The sequence below is a fragment of the Oncorhynchus clarkii genome, chromosome 26 (genome assembly GCF_045791955.1).
Source record: "Oncorhynchus clarkii lewisi isolate Uvic-CL-2024 chromosome 26, UVic_Ocla_1.0, whole genome shotgun sequence".
NCBI lineage: Eukaryota > Metazoa > Chordata > Actinopteri > Salmoniformes > Salmonidae > Oncorhynchus > Oncorhynchus clarkii.
In genome coordinates, this window is record NC_092172.1 from 7,805,354 (window position 1) to 7,822,404 (window position 17,051).

At 44.2% G+C, this 17,051-nt stretch overlaps 1 protein-coding gene across 2 annotated transcripts in view; it reads right to left on the reverse strand.

The window, feature by feature from the left end:
• Positions 1-740: 740 nt before the first annotated feature.
• LOC139385183 (cyclic AMP-responsive element-binding protein 3-like protein 1) overlaps positions 741-17,051 on the reverse strand; it is a 29,477-nt gene continuing 13,166 nt past the window's right edge. Inside the window, exons 2-13 of one of the 2 annotated variants that reach the window (XR_011628919.1) lie at positions 14,737-14,941; positions 12,027-12,193; positions 11,128-11,212; positions 9,020-9,177; positions 8,521-8,670; positions 8,237-8,295; positions 7,629-7,697; positions 5,416-5,515; positions 4,907-5,036; positions 3,857-4,097; positions 1,555-3,628; positions 741-1,378 (exon numbers count right to left, since the gene is read on the reverse strand). Coding sequence is in view for 1 of the 2 variants with exons in the window: in XM_071130281.1 (XP_070986382.1) it covers positions 3,592-3,628; positions 3,857-4,097; positions 4,907-5,036; positions 5,416-5,515; positions 7,629-7,697; positions 8,237-8,295; positions 8,521-8,670; positions 9,020-9,177; positions 11,128-11,212; positions 12,027-12,193; positions 14,737-14,941 (1,401 nt within the window). In the remaining variant the exon portion in view is untranslated. Of the gene's footprint in view, positions 3,629-3,856; positions 4,098-4,906; positions 5,037-5,415; positions 5,516-7,628; positions 7,698-8,236; positions 8,296-8,520; positions 8,671-9,019; positions 9,178-11,127; positions 11,213-12,026; positions 12,194-14,736; positions 14,942-17,051 lie in introns of both variants that reach the window. The other variant, XM_071130281.1, reaches the window with a different exon arrangement.

The window sequence follows — 17,051 nt, forward strand, 5'->3', positions numbered from 1 at the left end:
GAATCAAATACCCCATCACGGGACAAAGCTGTTGCATACTATCATGGTGACAATAAATACATTAACACTTCTCCATAAAACAGAGCAAATGTGCAGATCGAATTGATAAATCTATATACATTAATGTCATATCAGGCATAGTAGGCTCTTTTATATGTGCAAAACAAACAGATAGAGTGGGGAGAACAAGTATTTGATACACTGCCAATTTTGCAGGTTTTCCTACTTACAAAGCATGTAGAGGTCTGTAATTTTTATCATAGTACACATAGTACACAGGTACACTTCAACTGTGAGAGACGGAATCTAAAACAAAAATCCAGAAAATCACATTGTATGATTTTTAAGTAATTGTTTTACTCAAACCACCCTGTATTGGACTGGATTTGACCCCCTTTGGCACCCCTAGTGTAGATGGACAGGACAGAAATTCAATACAAATGTGGGTTATGTCCAGACAGAACAACTGGTTCTGATATAATACAGTGGAGCCAGCCACTTGTGTGGTAGTGTTTTAGGATTCAGTTAGGAAGGCACACAGTGGTCTATTTTTTGAGGGATGATGGGGTTAGAATCAGGTTAGCCAAACTGGATGGACTAACAAGTACGACCTCTTGTGGCGATACTGAGAATCAAGCTTGCCTGCACTTTCCAATGATAAAACAACCACTAGGCACAAAAACGAGATTGCACCAAATGCATTTCTCAAGAATATCAGGGCACAGAGACAAAGGAGACGGTGTTATGCTGATGCAATTTTTTTATATTTTGCTTGATACTAAAATCTACTTGCTAACTCTACTGTTAAAGAGACTGATACAGAATGGCAATACAGAGAGGCTCCTGTGGCTTGCCCAGAAATACATGCATTTTACTTGTACAGCCACAGTGTGAAAGGTCAGCAACTGGCCAGTTCCTTCCCAAAGGCGCCAGGTGAATACCAAAATAAATTTCAAATACAAAAATACACCCCCTATTTACAGCAAAAGCATTCACTTTGTCTTATGTACAAAAGGGCACACATTACGAACGCCAACAAACACATGGAATGTTTGGTAAGATTTGCATCATTTCACTTTGAATTATAATAGCCTTATAAAATCCCTCACACAGGTTTTGAAGCAGGTTTTTTACCACACATTTGGGGGATGAATTACAAAAGATTGACCCTGGTTCAACCAGAGAACTCAGTCTGACTTGATGTAATGTGTTATGCATGATCACATGGGGTTTAGTGTTGACACAGTCGTCAGAGAGCCTGTTCAAGATCAGCACATTGAATATAGAGTCGCAGTAATTTATACCAGGTACAGCTTTGAGACAACCTTAAAGATGGCGGGGCAGGTAGGGTAGAGGGGGCTGGGGTGGGTTGGGACAACTAAGCAACCATTTGATCAGTAAAAGGTGTGTTTATAGAAGGCAAGTGGGTGAGGGCTGGTCAGCTTCCGGAGCATCTGGTTGAACCTTAGTTACACATCTATTAATAAAACAAAAAGACAAACATAGACAAACAGTATCTTGACAGGAAGCAATCTACATTTCCAATATACACACATTATCAGTGTAGTCAGTTAACCAACTCTACATTGGTCAGGTAATGTGCACTAAGATATGTGACAGGTGACAGCTGGGAATCAAAAACCAATTTATAAATTGTATGAATCTGAACCTGATTAATAGGGTAGTGATTTTACAAACCATTTGACAGAAAATGAATAATGCAAATCTAATGACATGTTAGAGTAAAATACATATTACTCATATGGCAGGATTGTGAGTCTGGCCTCCCCTGATTATTCACAGGCAAGCTACAGTTGTGAATAAGCAAGTGGAATCTATGAAAAGCAACAGACTGGACTTTAAGCTAAGACTCCAAGGCCACTGGCTGACCCAGATCCTCCATGCCTCCTCCACAGAGCCTGGGCTGTCTACTCGCACCCTCCTACCTAGCATTACGCAATCTCACTGAGCGTCAGTGGGGCCGCCCCACGCAGTCCTTACACAATCTCTCCCTCCCTCTCTCTCGCCCTCAAACAACACAGCAGGAAGAGGAGGGAACACCAGAATATCTTCTATTCAATGTAACAAGGTTTCTCGCAACAATAACTCTGCATGAAAAGCTTTTTGTATTATTTTGCTGCTGAAGTGGCTAATGTTTTTTTTAGAAGCATCATCAACAGAATAGTGTTCTTTAGAGTGAACAGTTTTTTTGGGCACTACTGTAAATAGTGATGCACCCCCCCCCCCCCCCCCCCCCCCCCTAGAGGATTCTGAAGTTTGATATTCAATTTAAAATATACTCTATTTTCACATTCACAATGACATTAGGCCTGAATGGACTTTTTAACATAATAATGATATTAATTTTATTTTTTTAATTGTGGAGGAAATGTATTCTCTTGACTAAGATTTTTGTAAATATGAGCAGTTTTTCAGAGTCTCTTGGACTAGAGAAGGCTTTGCTCCGGTGAGGGAGTATTGTACACCCTTGGTATGTATTTACACTGATTGTCCCTGTTCACGTTTTTTCAATATATACAAAACTTTCTTGATACAGAAATAAATACAAAAACAGACAAACTGTGTAACAGTTAAGACAACAAGATCATGTAAACATGACATCATAATTGATATTCGTAAAAAGAAAAGTTCACTATATTTTTTTGCATAAAATAAATATGCTCTTTTTTTGATGCCAATAATACGTATATATTACATATGATTTAGATTGCATAAAGAGTAAAATAATCAAATGAACAACCCCATGTGGATGGTGTGAGAATACAAACACTGAAAGAGTTTGAAGGCACTTATGCCCATTAGCTTGCAAGGTCAACCTGAAGACAAAAAAGTGCAATGCATATACAAGCTTAAACATTATGGGACAAAATGTGGTCAAATGTCAAATAAATGCCATTGAAAGATGTATAATTCTAGGCACTAGAGCGCATTTTAAGCGAAAGGTAATGGAGGACAATATTTGAAATGTATGTATTAAAATAATTGCATTACCAATTGTGAATTAGGAGAGGGAATTTCTATAACAGGACAACTGGAATTAAAAATACAGCCCCCCCCATCCCTATCCCCCCCACCCTCCCATCCAATTTGCTATAGATCCGATACACCCTTCACCTGAAGTACCTCCTGTGTTCTAAATATTTTTAGCAGTCCTTGAAAAAGCAACAGTGTGGTGGAATCTGAGGAGCACTTCCTCTGCACAGAAGCACTGCAACCACACTCACCCACTTGAAAGTGCAGGCAGACACACATTGCACACAGAGGTTTCAAAAAGCCCCTCTCACTCCCTGCTTCTGCCTCCAGTCAAAGATGAAAAGTTTCTGTGGAGCTTTGATTGCAGTTGCCCATAATTTCTATATTCTTCACATACCCTCTTCAAACTCTCTACCGGTTGGAACTTCAGGGAATGAGATGGAACAGGAAGGCCAGGGAGCTACTGCAGGAGGTCAGGGAGTGCAGGGAGAGGTGGGTTGGGGATGCCACACTAGGGGGCGCCGTAGTGTCACTACACATCCACATGGGTAAGGAGTCTGGAGAGCTGTGTGTTTTTGGCAGCTCCGCCCCTAAAGGTTAAAAGTACTCCGCTCCTCCTTCGGGGTTTGGCTCTCTGTGGAGGGGAGAAAGAGTCTGTCAGTATCACAACATACGCCACTGGGAAAACTCTGGTAACCTAACAATCTCATTCAAATAAATTGTTCTTGTTGATGTTTAAGTAATTACGAGGAGCACTGATAAAATAATGAGTCCCTGGTTCTGAAGAGCAATTTGTGAGAATCCTCTCATTAACACAGATGGAGACAGAGTCTACAGCCCTACTTGTCTGGCCTCAGCTTACATTTTGTGGTACTGCGGCTCTTCTTGGAGGAACTGGGCGCCGGTCCTGTTGTAGTCCACCGGGTCGGAGTGAGCCTTGTTGAGGTACTCGTGTTCGCCCCCGTGGCTGTCACGTGCCGACCGGTCCTCGTTGTAGTCGAGGGGCGCCCCCTCCGAGCCGTCCCCCTCCATCTTCAGGAAGCCCCCGTGACCATCCTCCAACGAGGAGTTCTCGTCGTAGAAGAGTAGGCTGCGGGAGCGGACTAAACAGACACAAACAGAGACAAATAGAGAATGTTAATCACTACCTGGATCCTCCAAACACTGCAAAGGAACATAGAACCATTCCGTTATTGTAAGAAAATGTAAACTAACAGTAAAAAAAAAAGTAGGTTTCTTTTGAAGAATGGAATGGTGTGAGCAGGGCGACCATCTTTATTCAGCAGGTGTGCGACGGTCATGTGACTTCTCCAGGGAGAACAACTCATAACCGCTTCCTGTGCCATGCTGACTTCAGGTTTCTAAGGCCACCCAGCCCTCCCCAACCAATTCTGAGTAGCCAGTAGGTCCATGTATGATTTCCATTTTGTGGTCATCAAGCTGAATGTTATAACAGAAGGATATTGTGATTTCAGCTAACATACTCGCCTGAGTCTGTTGCTTTTGAAACACTACAAGATCAGATGTAATGCCACATTGATGTGTTATTCAACTACACAATGTTCCTTTACACATTATGTCCGGAAATGCTGATGGGCAAGCAACATATGCCCCGAAAATATGGGATATGTATGGGACAACCAACTAAAGACTTTGTGTTCCTCATGCTGTAGATGGTAGACAAGTCTAGGTCAGGGTTTGGTCCTGGGGCAGCCATGGGTGCAGGTTTGTTTTTCTTCCCCCTAGCACTAAACAGCTGTTTCAAATAACCAACTCATCATCAAGCCTTGATTATTCTAATCAGCTGTGTAGTGCTAGGGCTAAAAAACGAAACATGCACCCACGGGTGGCCCCAGGACGGAGCGCCCTGAAACCTTGTTTTAGGTGACAGGTGAAGGGTAGGGGGACATACCCTGGCTGGCTGTGTAGACGTCAGCCGAGGGGAGGGGCGAGGAGGACTTCACAGTATGGGACAGGGAGGAGAGCTCAGGCAGACAAGGCACAATGGAGCCCAGCACCAGGAAAAAGCACAGCGCCACCACCTGGCGGGAGGGAACCAGAAACCATCAACAAACAGCACACGGTCAACATGAGCGACATGAGCACAGTGTGCTAGTGAGGTTCTGTTCTCCAGCTGAAAAGGCTTTTGCCAGTTTGAGTTCATGGGGTTGCCTCAGTGTGTTATAGAAGAGTAGGCCAGGCCACAAGCCAGTGTCCCTGTCCATTGCAGTGAGTCTTTTCACAAACAAAGCAGTCATTTTAAATTTTTGACTGGCATGACTATTAGGTCCACGGAACATTAAACGCACAATATCTTAGGTCAGTGAAGAGCACAGAAAATGTGTATGGGATTTTAGCATTATTTAAGAGAGCGATAATGGTGAGGAATGTGTGTATGAGAATAAATCGTATGCAAAGTACCATAAGACATGTTCCTGTTTGTGTGGAGGCCATCTTGCAGGATTGGGGCACTTTTTCTGTGACCAGGGCCTGGAGTTTCTGGAGCTGCTGGAGTAGAGTTCTGGAGAAAGGAGGTAGAGAATACATGTTTCAGATTGACTGATAATAGTATTCTCTTGCGGAATCTACAATACCGATCCTCCTGTGAACTTAAAACGTTCTCCAGAAGACTCTTTAATGACTGTCAGTCATGACAATCATCCAGTTGAGCTCCAGCTGTTGGGTAACACAAGGCAAGCCTCGCATATAGTACACACGCAAACATGACTGACAGTGACACTTCCCAGAAATGATTTGTTAAGTCCCCTCAAAAATAATCCCTCTCCATCTGGCTATATTTGTGACTGTAGAGCGAGGACGCAGTCAACTAACACGGAATCATAATTGTCTGGCTCTTCTGAGCATCCAGGACATTGTAGTTCACCTCTGAGGGAGGAAAAAAAAGATCATGTGAGGATAACACATTGAGGAAACAGAGCTGGAAATTATATAAGACGTCTGTAATTCTAGTGTGTGAACCATGCTCCCACAGTCCCTCCCTCTCCCCACAAAATGCAAAAAAGCCTTGCCCAAATAGAAAGCTATTGAAAACCACAAGCAATGCAGACGCCCACTTGGACTCTACCTCCTTCATACAGTTATACAGTTCTCTCTCTCTCTCTCTCTCTCTCTCTCTCTCTCTCTCTCTCTCTCTCTCCCTCTCTCTCTCTCCCTCTCTCTCTCTCCCTCTCTCTCTCTATCTCCCTTTAGACATTAATTACTGCATTGTAGACAGGCATGAGTGTTGGGTCAGGCTGCAATAAGAAATGAAACCAGGCAAGCTTTCATATTTTCACCACGAGAGGGAGCATGTTTTCCACTATTGGTAGAAAAGACATTTCCAATGCTAGCTTTCACATAAACCAAACACCATGAAACGATTTGCCATAACCACAATATGTGACTATAACACTGGAATAAAGTTTAAAAACATACAAACAGCTATACTGACTTGATATTGGTCCTTTGGGATACCCCAGATAACACAATGACAAATAGCATGCTGTTAATACTAGAGATTGAAAATACAGTGTATTCTCATAAAAGAAGAGCTTCATGCAATGGTCCATTTGGATATGAAGGTGATTACAATTTTTTGGGGGTCAAATCCTAACAGGATAATTCTCATGGAAACTCTGGAAACGGAACATTAACGTCCCATGTGAGGAATGTCCATTGCGTCATCACGTTTGAATTGAATCATGGTTGGTCAGTGCTTGTACAGTTGTTATCTATAAACCTTATTGCTCCCAAGGGACTAAAATAGACTGTGTAAATAAAAAAATAAAAAAAACACTAGTAGACCTTGACTGGGAAACATCTGCATGAGTGACTCTATGACTCCTTCAATTTTTCAAGAGCTATCTTGGACCCTCCTCATGAACCAAACCTTTCCAGACGTTAGAATTTAAAGTACAGCAAGCACTTAGTATCCAGCTAACTGTGTGCGAGATGCGAGACAACAACAAAAAATGAACTTGAGTACATTAGGACAAAAGATTGCTTGTTGGTCTACCATCTTTCATTGACAGATTAGCCCATTTTGTCCCCTCTTTACAAGCCAAGGGCAAGGAATATGCTGTTGGGACAACCGCCCCACACGTTGTTGCTAGCTGGCTCCTGTGTGTTCCCTTTGGACTGCCTGCTAGGAGCTGAGTCAGAGGGATCTGTCTTTGTAGGAGGCCTGTGGTTTCCTTCTCGGGCCTGAAATTATTATGAGGCAGATTTGAGTGTGCACTTTTTGAGATGTTTCCCTTTGTGCTGTAATTAGGGAGAGGTATATTGTCACGCTGTTACTTTGATCCAAGCAACTTTAAATGCCTATTGTAAATTAGAGGCTGGCACAGGCTGTGATGCCTTTAGAGTCTGTGTCGCCTGTGATGTATTTTATTGAGTCCAATAACTTGCATTTACACCATGGTCAACACTGTGAAAGTGTCCCCCCGCCTAATGAAGGATGTCGTAGTCACTGCTGAGTAGCAGTCAAATCACACACAGGTATCATGAATAGAAAAGGTTATTCAAGCCTTGACTGAAACTGCTGGTTCAGGGGATGTGTCTAGCATCACTCAGAGCGTGCTCACACACTCACACACTCACACACATAAAGTCTGTCACTCAAAGTCACGGCTCACCTGTTGGCACTCTCCAGTGTCTCCACCTTCTTCCACAGGTCACTGTTCTCAGACGTGTAGTTCTCCACCCTGTGAGACACAAAAGTCACATCCATACATTCAATGTGCACATAGAACAAAATAGAAGAGTGAGACAAATGCTTGCTGTGCTGGAGAATTAGGCTGTTTGACCATTTGAAATACACATTCTTGATAATCACAGACAACATGGGCTATTGAAAGAAAGTGCTTGAATTTTGGATGCTAACACAACACAGTCTGTGGTCCTAGGAGGCATAGTGGTAATCCTATAGTAACCTCTGCACCTCTGTAATGTACTTAGGTCTTACATATTAACTAAAAAACAACAACAATGACCATGGATGGAAAGTCAGTGATTTTCCTGGTAAGGAACAGTGGCCTTTGCTGGAGTGGATTAAGTGATTGCGTGTGACTCAGATGGCCCTGTGTGACCGCATGCTTTAATGGACAAACGCCATTGGCATTAGCTAAGGAACAATCAAACAATGAAGGAGTGGCGAAATGAAAGAAGTGGAGAACAGGAATGATGATGAGAGAGGAGGAAAAAAAGTTGGCAGACAGGAAAGGGGAAAGTGTCCTGCTTTTACTTTTTCTCCAGGCACTCCACGTACTCCTTCTTCTTCCTGCGACTCTCCTGGGCAGATATCTAGACAGAAGGGTGAGAGAGGGATCCCAAAATCAATAACAGCTCATATGATAAAATGGAGGATATTAAAATATGAATATTGCCTGTGGAAACACTACTTTTGAGATTACAGGTATAAAATAAGTTTTGCGGTTAAAAATTGGTTTACACATTTTCTGGAAGCAAATCATACAGTTATTTTTGACTGAATCAACATTTCACTTTCCAGGATGTAAGGGTGAGTACCTTATTTTTGATTTTCCTGCGCACCCTCTTCAGTGCCTTCTCCTCGGTCTTGGTGAGGGGCAGCTTGTTGGGTACGGGGTAACCTTCAGCAATCAGGGTGCGTTTCTCCTCCTCTGTCAGCATCAGTGGCCCTGAAGTGCCCTGTAGCTTCTGAGGAGAAATAAGGACACATTTTATGAATTGGTTATGAGTTGGGGAATCTGTGGTACTGTGTGTATTATATCTGTACACCAGGGCAGCTCCTAATGAAGAGACTAGGGTGGTGGTCAGGGTCAGTGTGAGGATGTGGATATTAACTCCTAATATGTCCAGCAGATGGGTTTGTCTGCAGCCCAGGTCATCGTGGGTGGCTCTGACTCTACTGACAGGAAGGGCTTGGAGCTATGCTGGGGAACCTTCACTGATAGGGAACCATCCAAAGCACAGCCCAAAGTCATCAGGAAAGGCATACCACAGATCAGCCTTGGCGAGTGGCGAGTGGGATGGCCTCAGCACTTACGTGTGGGGCGGTAAGGAGGGGTGAGGAGGATATGGCAGCGGAAGAGCGGGCCTGTAGGCGGGCTGGGCTGGAAGGGGGTATGGAGCGGGGGCTCTGGGATCCATCACTGTCACTGCCATGGCTGCTGGGAGGGGTGGGGGGGAGCTGCAGCTGATCATCTGTTGGGGGGGGGGGGGGGGGGGGGGGGGGGGCAGAAAAAATAGGGCACCAATGGTTATGAAATGCATCACTTGCAATATGACCCATATGCTCAAAGCCTTTGTCCATCAACACCTCATGATGACATACAGTCACTGTATGGTTAGGGGACAAAAGTCTGACTTCATCTGTCGTGTGGGATCGAGCTGAAGACAGTTAATTCAACTTAAACAGTGGAAAGGAGCGGTGCAAATCCAGACCTCGTAAAACGGTCCGTTTTGCCAAGAGATCCGTAATTAAAATGGCAAATGACTTCCTGGACAGAGCCAGTTCAAACAGAGAGACAGCTTCATTCCAGTAAGTAAGGCAGCCAGTGCTGCTCTTATTCACATTGCTTGATCCCATCCTCCCATCCACTTGTCAGCAGTAGCCTCTGTGTAAGTATCTGAACTGAGCTCAGACAGGGTTGGGAGTGAGGACTGTGTCTTTTTTAAGATATCTGTGCCAGGCAGAATTTACCCCAACACAGTTCCCAAACACCAGGCCAGACCCATGCCGGTATGACCCATGGATTTAGTTTGGTGTGAGTCCAGAGTACACAGGGCCCAGGTTTTATTCTGTTGTTACTGGAAACGGAGGTGAAGAATAGGAGAAAATGGGCGTTTGTCAAAGGCAGAGGCAGACAGAACGCAGACGTTATTGTTCAGGCTGTGCTCTGCGGAGGGAGGCAGGGCTAGACTGGACATGTGCTGCTGCTGGCTTGTGGTTATTGAATATAAGATTTATGGTCCACCAGATGGGGTTCAGTCTTATATGGAGGTATTCCTCTGCACCATAAAGGCCATCTCTGCAACCCCTGAACCAGTAAAAGTGTCTCTTTAACCGAGCCACTTTAATCTGCAGGCTGGTGGCTGAACAGGTCCAGCTGCGTCTCTACAGGTGTATCTGGTCAGTTCTAGTTTCTACTCCAGTTGAATCCCTCTGTAGGTGAGGGCAGTCCTTCCCCTTGTCTCTCTGATACACTCTTTAAAAGGATTGGGCAATCTGGTGCCCCAGACAGAAATACTGAAAATAAGAATGCCAGATAGTATATGGGCATTTTTTTGTTGTTGAAGGCATTAGTGTAGAGAACAAAAAATATTGCCACTCTTAAGGAAGGGATAGAAAAGGAGATGGGAACAGAATCTTACTTAGCTGGTTAGATCAACACCCCTCCAAAAAAGTGCACTCAATCCCCAGCACAACTGCTCTAATAATATACTTGCGGACTTGCGTCTCAGTGGGCTTTTTCTGTCTACCTTCATTAGCAATTAGATCCGAAAAATACTACATGAATGAACAGAGGCAGTCTCGTCTCGTACGCGTAGGCGAACAATGGAAAAAGGAAAAGCAAGCAGGCTATAATTGGAAACACTTCATGTCTGAAATGAGCCATCACTAATAGTGTTTCATAGTGAAATACCTCTTAGGAAAATAACACGTTATACACACAAAAAAAGGAACACTTTACAATATGTGTCACACTTACTCGCAGTAATTGCTATCCCTATCCACCATAGCCTAGCCATTTTCACAATCGCTTTAACGATTGGGAGCATGCAGGAGAAAGAACATGCAGACCACTGTCTGGAATAGTGGTCACAGGTGGTGTGTCATCGGGAATACACTGTAGTGGGTCACCGTGACACACGCTTCATGGCAACTTCTTCCCCCCCATAGTGCCCTTCTACTCTACACTCGTAGAAGGGCACTATGGTAGGAATCGACTGGAGGTAAACGCCTGTGATACCTGCACATAACCTTTAGGATGCGAGGTGGGTCTTTGAGCGTGTAAAAGGTCTCAAAAGAAACTGAGGCATCTAAAGGAACGGTCACTTTAAAATCAAACCTTTCTTAGAACGTCTGGATCCATAAGCCCTTAAGGATGTTTGAAAGTCAATGTAATCTTGCTTATTGTAATTTATTCTCACCTGAAGGGATGTTGAGGAACTGGTTGACCTCTCTGGGTTCATCTTTGATTGCAGGTGTGGGGTTGAGGTTCAACTCTTTGGAGCACTGGAGTAAGAGCAATGGTATTAAAAAAAACAGCCGGATATTTGTATAGGACAAGAGACATTCCAAGTGACAGTAAACACAGCTGAAGACGGTTACAAACTATTTATGTAACCCGAAGAGAGGGAATCCATCTCCACCAATGGTTCTTGGAAGAGATCCAACTAGGGACCATGTAGCCAGGGCACTCACCATTTGGAGGCCATTCTTACAGCTGGAACTAATCGGATTACCGTGCCCTAATCCTAAAAAATATTCACAGAACTTTAAATATCCTATGAATTTGAAGATGTTCAAACTAAATTTACCACTAATTTACCAAAAGAAACGGTACTGTAGTAATGTGTGCTGGGCTACAGGCCTGGTAACCAGTGATAACTGGTAATAGCTGTGCTGGGGTTCACATCTGACTGCTAAGCCCCACCTCAGCCACACAAGCCATGAATTACTCCCATGGACAAGGATGCATGAGTCACAGTGCTGGTCCTGTAGGGGTGCACTGTGTGAATGGTTTATTTCCTCCACTTACAACATCGGTTTCTTTTCCTTTTAATGATCACATTTTGAACTACATTCCGTGTCAAAAATGAGATTTTAGGCTGCTGTTCCAGCAAGACACTAGACTCCAAATTCCACATTTGTAGCTGTCCTTCAAACAGCTCACGTTTTAGTCGAAGAGGAGAAAGCCAGGAGAGATCCCTATGGCTTATAAAGAGGCTTAGTCTTCCATAGCTTTTGACAAGCAGGAAAAACGCTTTCCCTAGTAACAGATTAGGATAGGTTCTAGGTGATAGTTTCTATGGCTGCAGTTTCTTACTATATCCCCCGATGAGCTCCTGTGAGGTGGTGGGGCGAGGTTGAGAGGCTGGAAGCATGAGTTCCCCATGGAGGGGACTGTAGAGGAAGGCTCTGCCCGTTGATCAGGCTCCTGTTTTACCAGGATGGCCGTCAGGTCCTGGCTGAAGGACCACATTCCTTCAAACTCTGGGGAGAAGAAAAAGAAGACTTGGTCAACAAATTTGTTGTATGTGTCAAGGGATATCATTACATAACTAGCCATTCTGTAACATACAGTACTCTACATGAAGACCGCCAGGGGCCAAGAAGCAAACCAAGAGGCCCCCCGGTGTATTTCAAAGGGACATCTTGGGATACTACTAGAGGTGAGCAAGATTGGTTGACAGATCAGTGTACATTAAAGCAGCAGGTGTGACGCACATCTACAGACTCGATCCTCTTCGTGATCCAGGGCTAACGCGAAGCAGCCGATTGTGAACGTCAATAGCGTTAAACTTAGAGGACTCTTTGCCTCCAAAATGAGTTTCCTCCTCCGTTAATAACCTCTGTGAAGATGGTAAACAGTGAGAGGCCAGTGACTACAAAGCCCTCTCCTGAAGAGGGACCGTCCTGTAGTTTCAAAGTCAGGAGTAAAAGCACTCACAACCAGGGGTCCTCGTTAGCAGCCCGGTTTTTCCCTCATTTGTTTGCTGGCACCCCGATTGGATCGATAAAACATTACAGAGGCTTATAAAAAAGTTTGTAGGCAGGCTTTCAAGTTGTGCTCCTTAACAGAAGACAGGTTGGGGTGTGGGCGAGAATCCCATGGCGAGGAGGGGAAAGGGAGCAGTGGGAGACTGATTACGGGGAGGGTGTAAATCCCTCCCCCACTGGGGTTTTATGTCCACAGACTTTACCCCACGGGGGAAACCCAAAGCGGCGTCAAAATCTTCAATCCACTCAGCAAAGTCTACTGTATTGGCAACCTTGGGCAACATCCTAAATTGTCCACAAGGAATAGATTACATTTTTACTATGCCAAACACAATATATAATGGACTGTAAGATGAGTGAAATATTTCTTATTCAATGACAACAAAAATACTTATTTTACAGTAGTGACAACTTTCCCTGGGATTCTACATCAACATGTCATGGCTTGCAATGTTATGATGAGGTCTTCCCTTTTCTATGGGAAGATTCCATCAATGAAGCAACAGGATGCACTAAATGAATGTGACCAAGGACAACACTAACTGTAACTGGCATGTCATCACAAATAATTAATGCAAACCAACAGAACATCCAGGTAATTTTATGTAGAGTATCTAGACATGACATTACATTCAGTAGCTCACATCTCAGAGGATGTCATGGCTACAGCCTGCCCATACCCATGAGGCCATGTGACGTGGCCCTGAGGAAGCATCAGGATTGCCTTTGAAGTTTATAGGCAGGTCAGTACAGTTAGTCGGACTCCCCTCACTCAGCATCTGAGTGGATTGGGGCAGGGCCTGGGAGCTCATTAGCCAGGCTATGAGAGGGGATGGCAGTTTGATCTCCACACATTACACCTAGGCGGAGAGCAGTAAAGAAGCTAGACACACCCTTTTAACAGTCAACCTCTTTAACAATGGGCTTTTTACAGTGTTTTGGGCAAAGGGGATGGGGAATCAAATCTGCATTGGCAGCAGTGCTCTGTGGGTGCCTCTGCTCTGTCGACAGTTTAGGGAACTTGACTGCTATGAAAGTGCTGTGCATCTACATGCACACTTTCATGTTGACATTCAGTGGAACGAATGTGTGTGGCCATGATCCCATATGAATCCATTTCATTAGATTCCATCCATTGTTCCATCAATCTTACTGGGGAATTCTGTATAATTTTTTTGGGGGGGCCAGTGATTTAACGTTCCATGTGTGAGACTGTGGTTTTTAACACACTGCTTAGTCCAATGTTATGCTTTCAGTCTACCCTAAGCCCTAAGTAAAACTCTGTGTGACGCAACTCCCTTGGAGAGCCACGGTAGTTGCCCCCCCACCCCCCACCCCCACCAGTAGATTCCCTTTTTTTATTTTTTATTTATGGCTCTTCTTTCCCTGGCCCCAAGCACAAGGGACATAAAGGAGAAACATTTGCAGCTTGGAGTCATTGCAAGGGCTGCAGAAGCCACATGGTGTGTGTGTGTGTGTGTGTGTGTGTGTGTGTGTGTGTGTGTGTGTGTGTGTGTGTGTGTGTGTGTGTGTGTGTGTGTGTGTGTGTGTGTGTGTGTGTGTGTGTGTGTGTGTGTGTGTGTGTATTGGCTGACTGCCTGGAATCCCCTGACTTGCTTCCTTGATTCCTCCAGGGTGGGCAGGGCTTGGCTGGGAGTGTACTATGTGAGCTCGGCTCCTTGGATGGGTTCTCTGTGCGGCACGGGAGCGTCGGGAGATAGGGCAGGAGCGGAGAGCGCGGATACAGATCTGATACAGCTATTCTAGTGACGTAGGACTTACACTACTATCAAACTAAAGACCTTGTAGCCCTAGCAGCCCTGTTGGTGGAGCTCTTCTTTTTGTCCTGAATTCATATTTAGTCAAAGCATTGTGCTGTAGATGTATCGTTTCTTGTTTACTTTGGTCAAAGCATCAATAATTTGCCAATTAGCTTCAGCATAATCAGGTGTGTGTGAGTGGGGGGGTTCTGGGAAGAAGATAACCTATGATGAACAAGATCAAAGAAGAAGAACCAAAAATAATGCTTTTCATACCTGCTTCCTCGTCTATTTTGATGGACATGGAGGGGCTCTGGGGGGCCGAGTCTCCGCTCAAGGAGTAGCTGTGTTCTTGCTGGATGTCAGGGTTGGGTGGGTCCATCTCCATGTCCAACAGTGGGTTCCTGTCGGCCAGGAGGTGGTCATCAAAGAAGCTGCTGAACAGCTCGTTGGAGAAGTCCTCCATCTGCTCCGAGAAGTGCTGCAAAACAAAATCACCAACAAAACATTCTTCACATCAGACCGCCTTTAATCAGAAAATCATGTAATCGAATCCCATACCAAAATATACAATATGTAGACCTGCTCTTGGAAGTATGAGTCATACCATTTCACACATGGAGTCCTTGGGTTCTATCTATTAGGCCACCAGTGCATGGTTCAGTTTTTTCCACTACTTTAGTTTAGCTAGCAGACAGTGAGTCATTGCTGGTGTGCAAGAATCAGAACAGCTCTATTAAAATCCCCAGGGACACAGTCTGGTCCTCCGGCTGTAGTGTTCCAGATCACCCCTGTATTCCACATTACAGACCAGTTCACATTTACTTCCTCTACACTCCACCTCCTCTCAAACCAGCTATGCCTAATGAATCCCAACAACACATACCACTAATTGCATGTCATTCACAATGACCAACATGACTAGCTGTAATTAAAAACAGCCCAACATGCTCCGTTCGTTTTCTCAGATGTGTAACAGCTATGCTCTCAAGATTTTATTTCACCCATGATGATATGCAGAGGGAAAATACAATCAATGGAGTTTATAATAGCTAGAGCTGTAACAAAATGAATTTGTCCAAAAGTAAACGTAATGTGAAGAACGTAGATTATTTCAGGCCCATTATCTGATAAAAAAAACATTTTTTTAACTCAGAAATAATAAAAAAAACTAAAAAACAAAGATGGTGGCAGCACTGTGGGGTCAATAGAACGACTGTATAAGTCAACCCAGAGCCTGAAGGGCTTCGTGATTTGCAATGAAGGACATCCTGATCACAGACATGTCGAGACATGTTGAATCACCCTGCAAATAAGAACACTTGTGGAGATTTGTGTGTCATTCGAACATATCTACATCTCTAATGACATCAATTGCACATAATCTCTTGCTTCTGGGTATGCCTTTGAAGGTAGGTTGACATGAATCACAGAGAATATAATTCCAGAGGCACCATCACTCCATCCCTTACCAAAGTTGTTTGCGAGTTGTATATCCTTACAAGTATGAGACACGTGCAACTATTCACAGTACAGCGACCTGTGGGGCAGTTTGTTTGCTGTACAGGGGAGTGTCTGAGGTGTGAACCTGTAACCCAGGCCTGAGAGCTGAACAGCTGTCAAACAGAACGCAATGTACGCTGCCCACAGCACCAAAGACATCCCTCTTTCACCATGTGCTAGGCCCTCTCACACGCCTCAACATTGTGAATTCGGTGGCAGGAAAACCAACACAGATCAAGCCCTGGCCAAACTGTGTGTCCCCACGGAAGGCTGTATCATCATACAGACAAAATATCTGCATTTGCTGAAATGTATTTAGGCCTAAACAGATGAGATGATCTTGCTAGTGGAGGTGAATCAATTCCAATCAGTACGACACATTCACTATACTTGTCATGTTCTCATGATAAGGATTTGGATAAAGTGCAAGGGAGTGTATGGAAGGCTCACTCACTCACAACCTTTGTTTGCTCCTACATTATCTATGTACACAAAACTTAACCGGATATCAAACACCATTAAATAGAGTTGATGTCAGTTCGAGAGCAGTGTATGCTTAAAGAAAGGCACACTGGCAATACTAGATGATCCGGCTTATTTACCAGTGCAGCACCATTGCCGTCAGCAGGCAATAACCACTATGGCCGAGTGCGCAACAGGATAAACAGTCCCACCCAGACCCTTTCATCTACAGCAGGAGGTTCCTGTTGTGCCCCGTGAGTGGCGGATGTGCCCAAGATAATCCAGACTGACCCTGGTGTTTCTATGTTTCACTGTCAAGCCAAGAATAAGGTGGACATTATGGTGGTTGGAAAAGACAAACACAAATCACAATGTGTATATTACACAGATAAGTGGTTGGTTTTGAAGGCAGCAAGCTGTAGCCTCAGTCGGGTTGGAACACTTCCAGAATTGACCAAATTTGAAAAATTTGGTATGGCTAGTTAGCTCCTTTGAAAACGAACAAGCCGTTTTAAAAACAAACAAATGGAAAACTATTTAATAAAGTCAACACAATACAACTCCCTCGCATGCCCCCGTGCTAGAGGTTCCTGGTACTCTGGTTCAGTCTGTGATGGTGATGATGA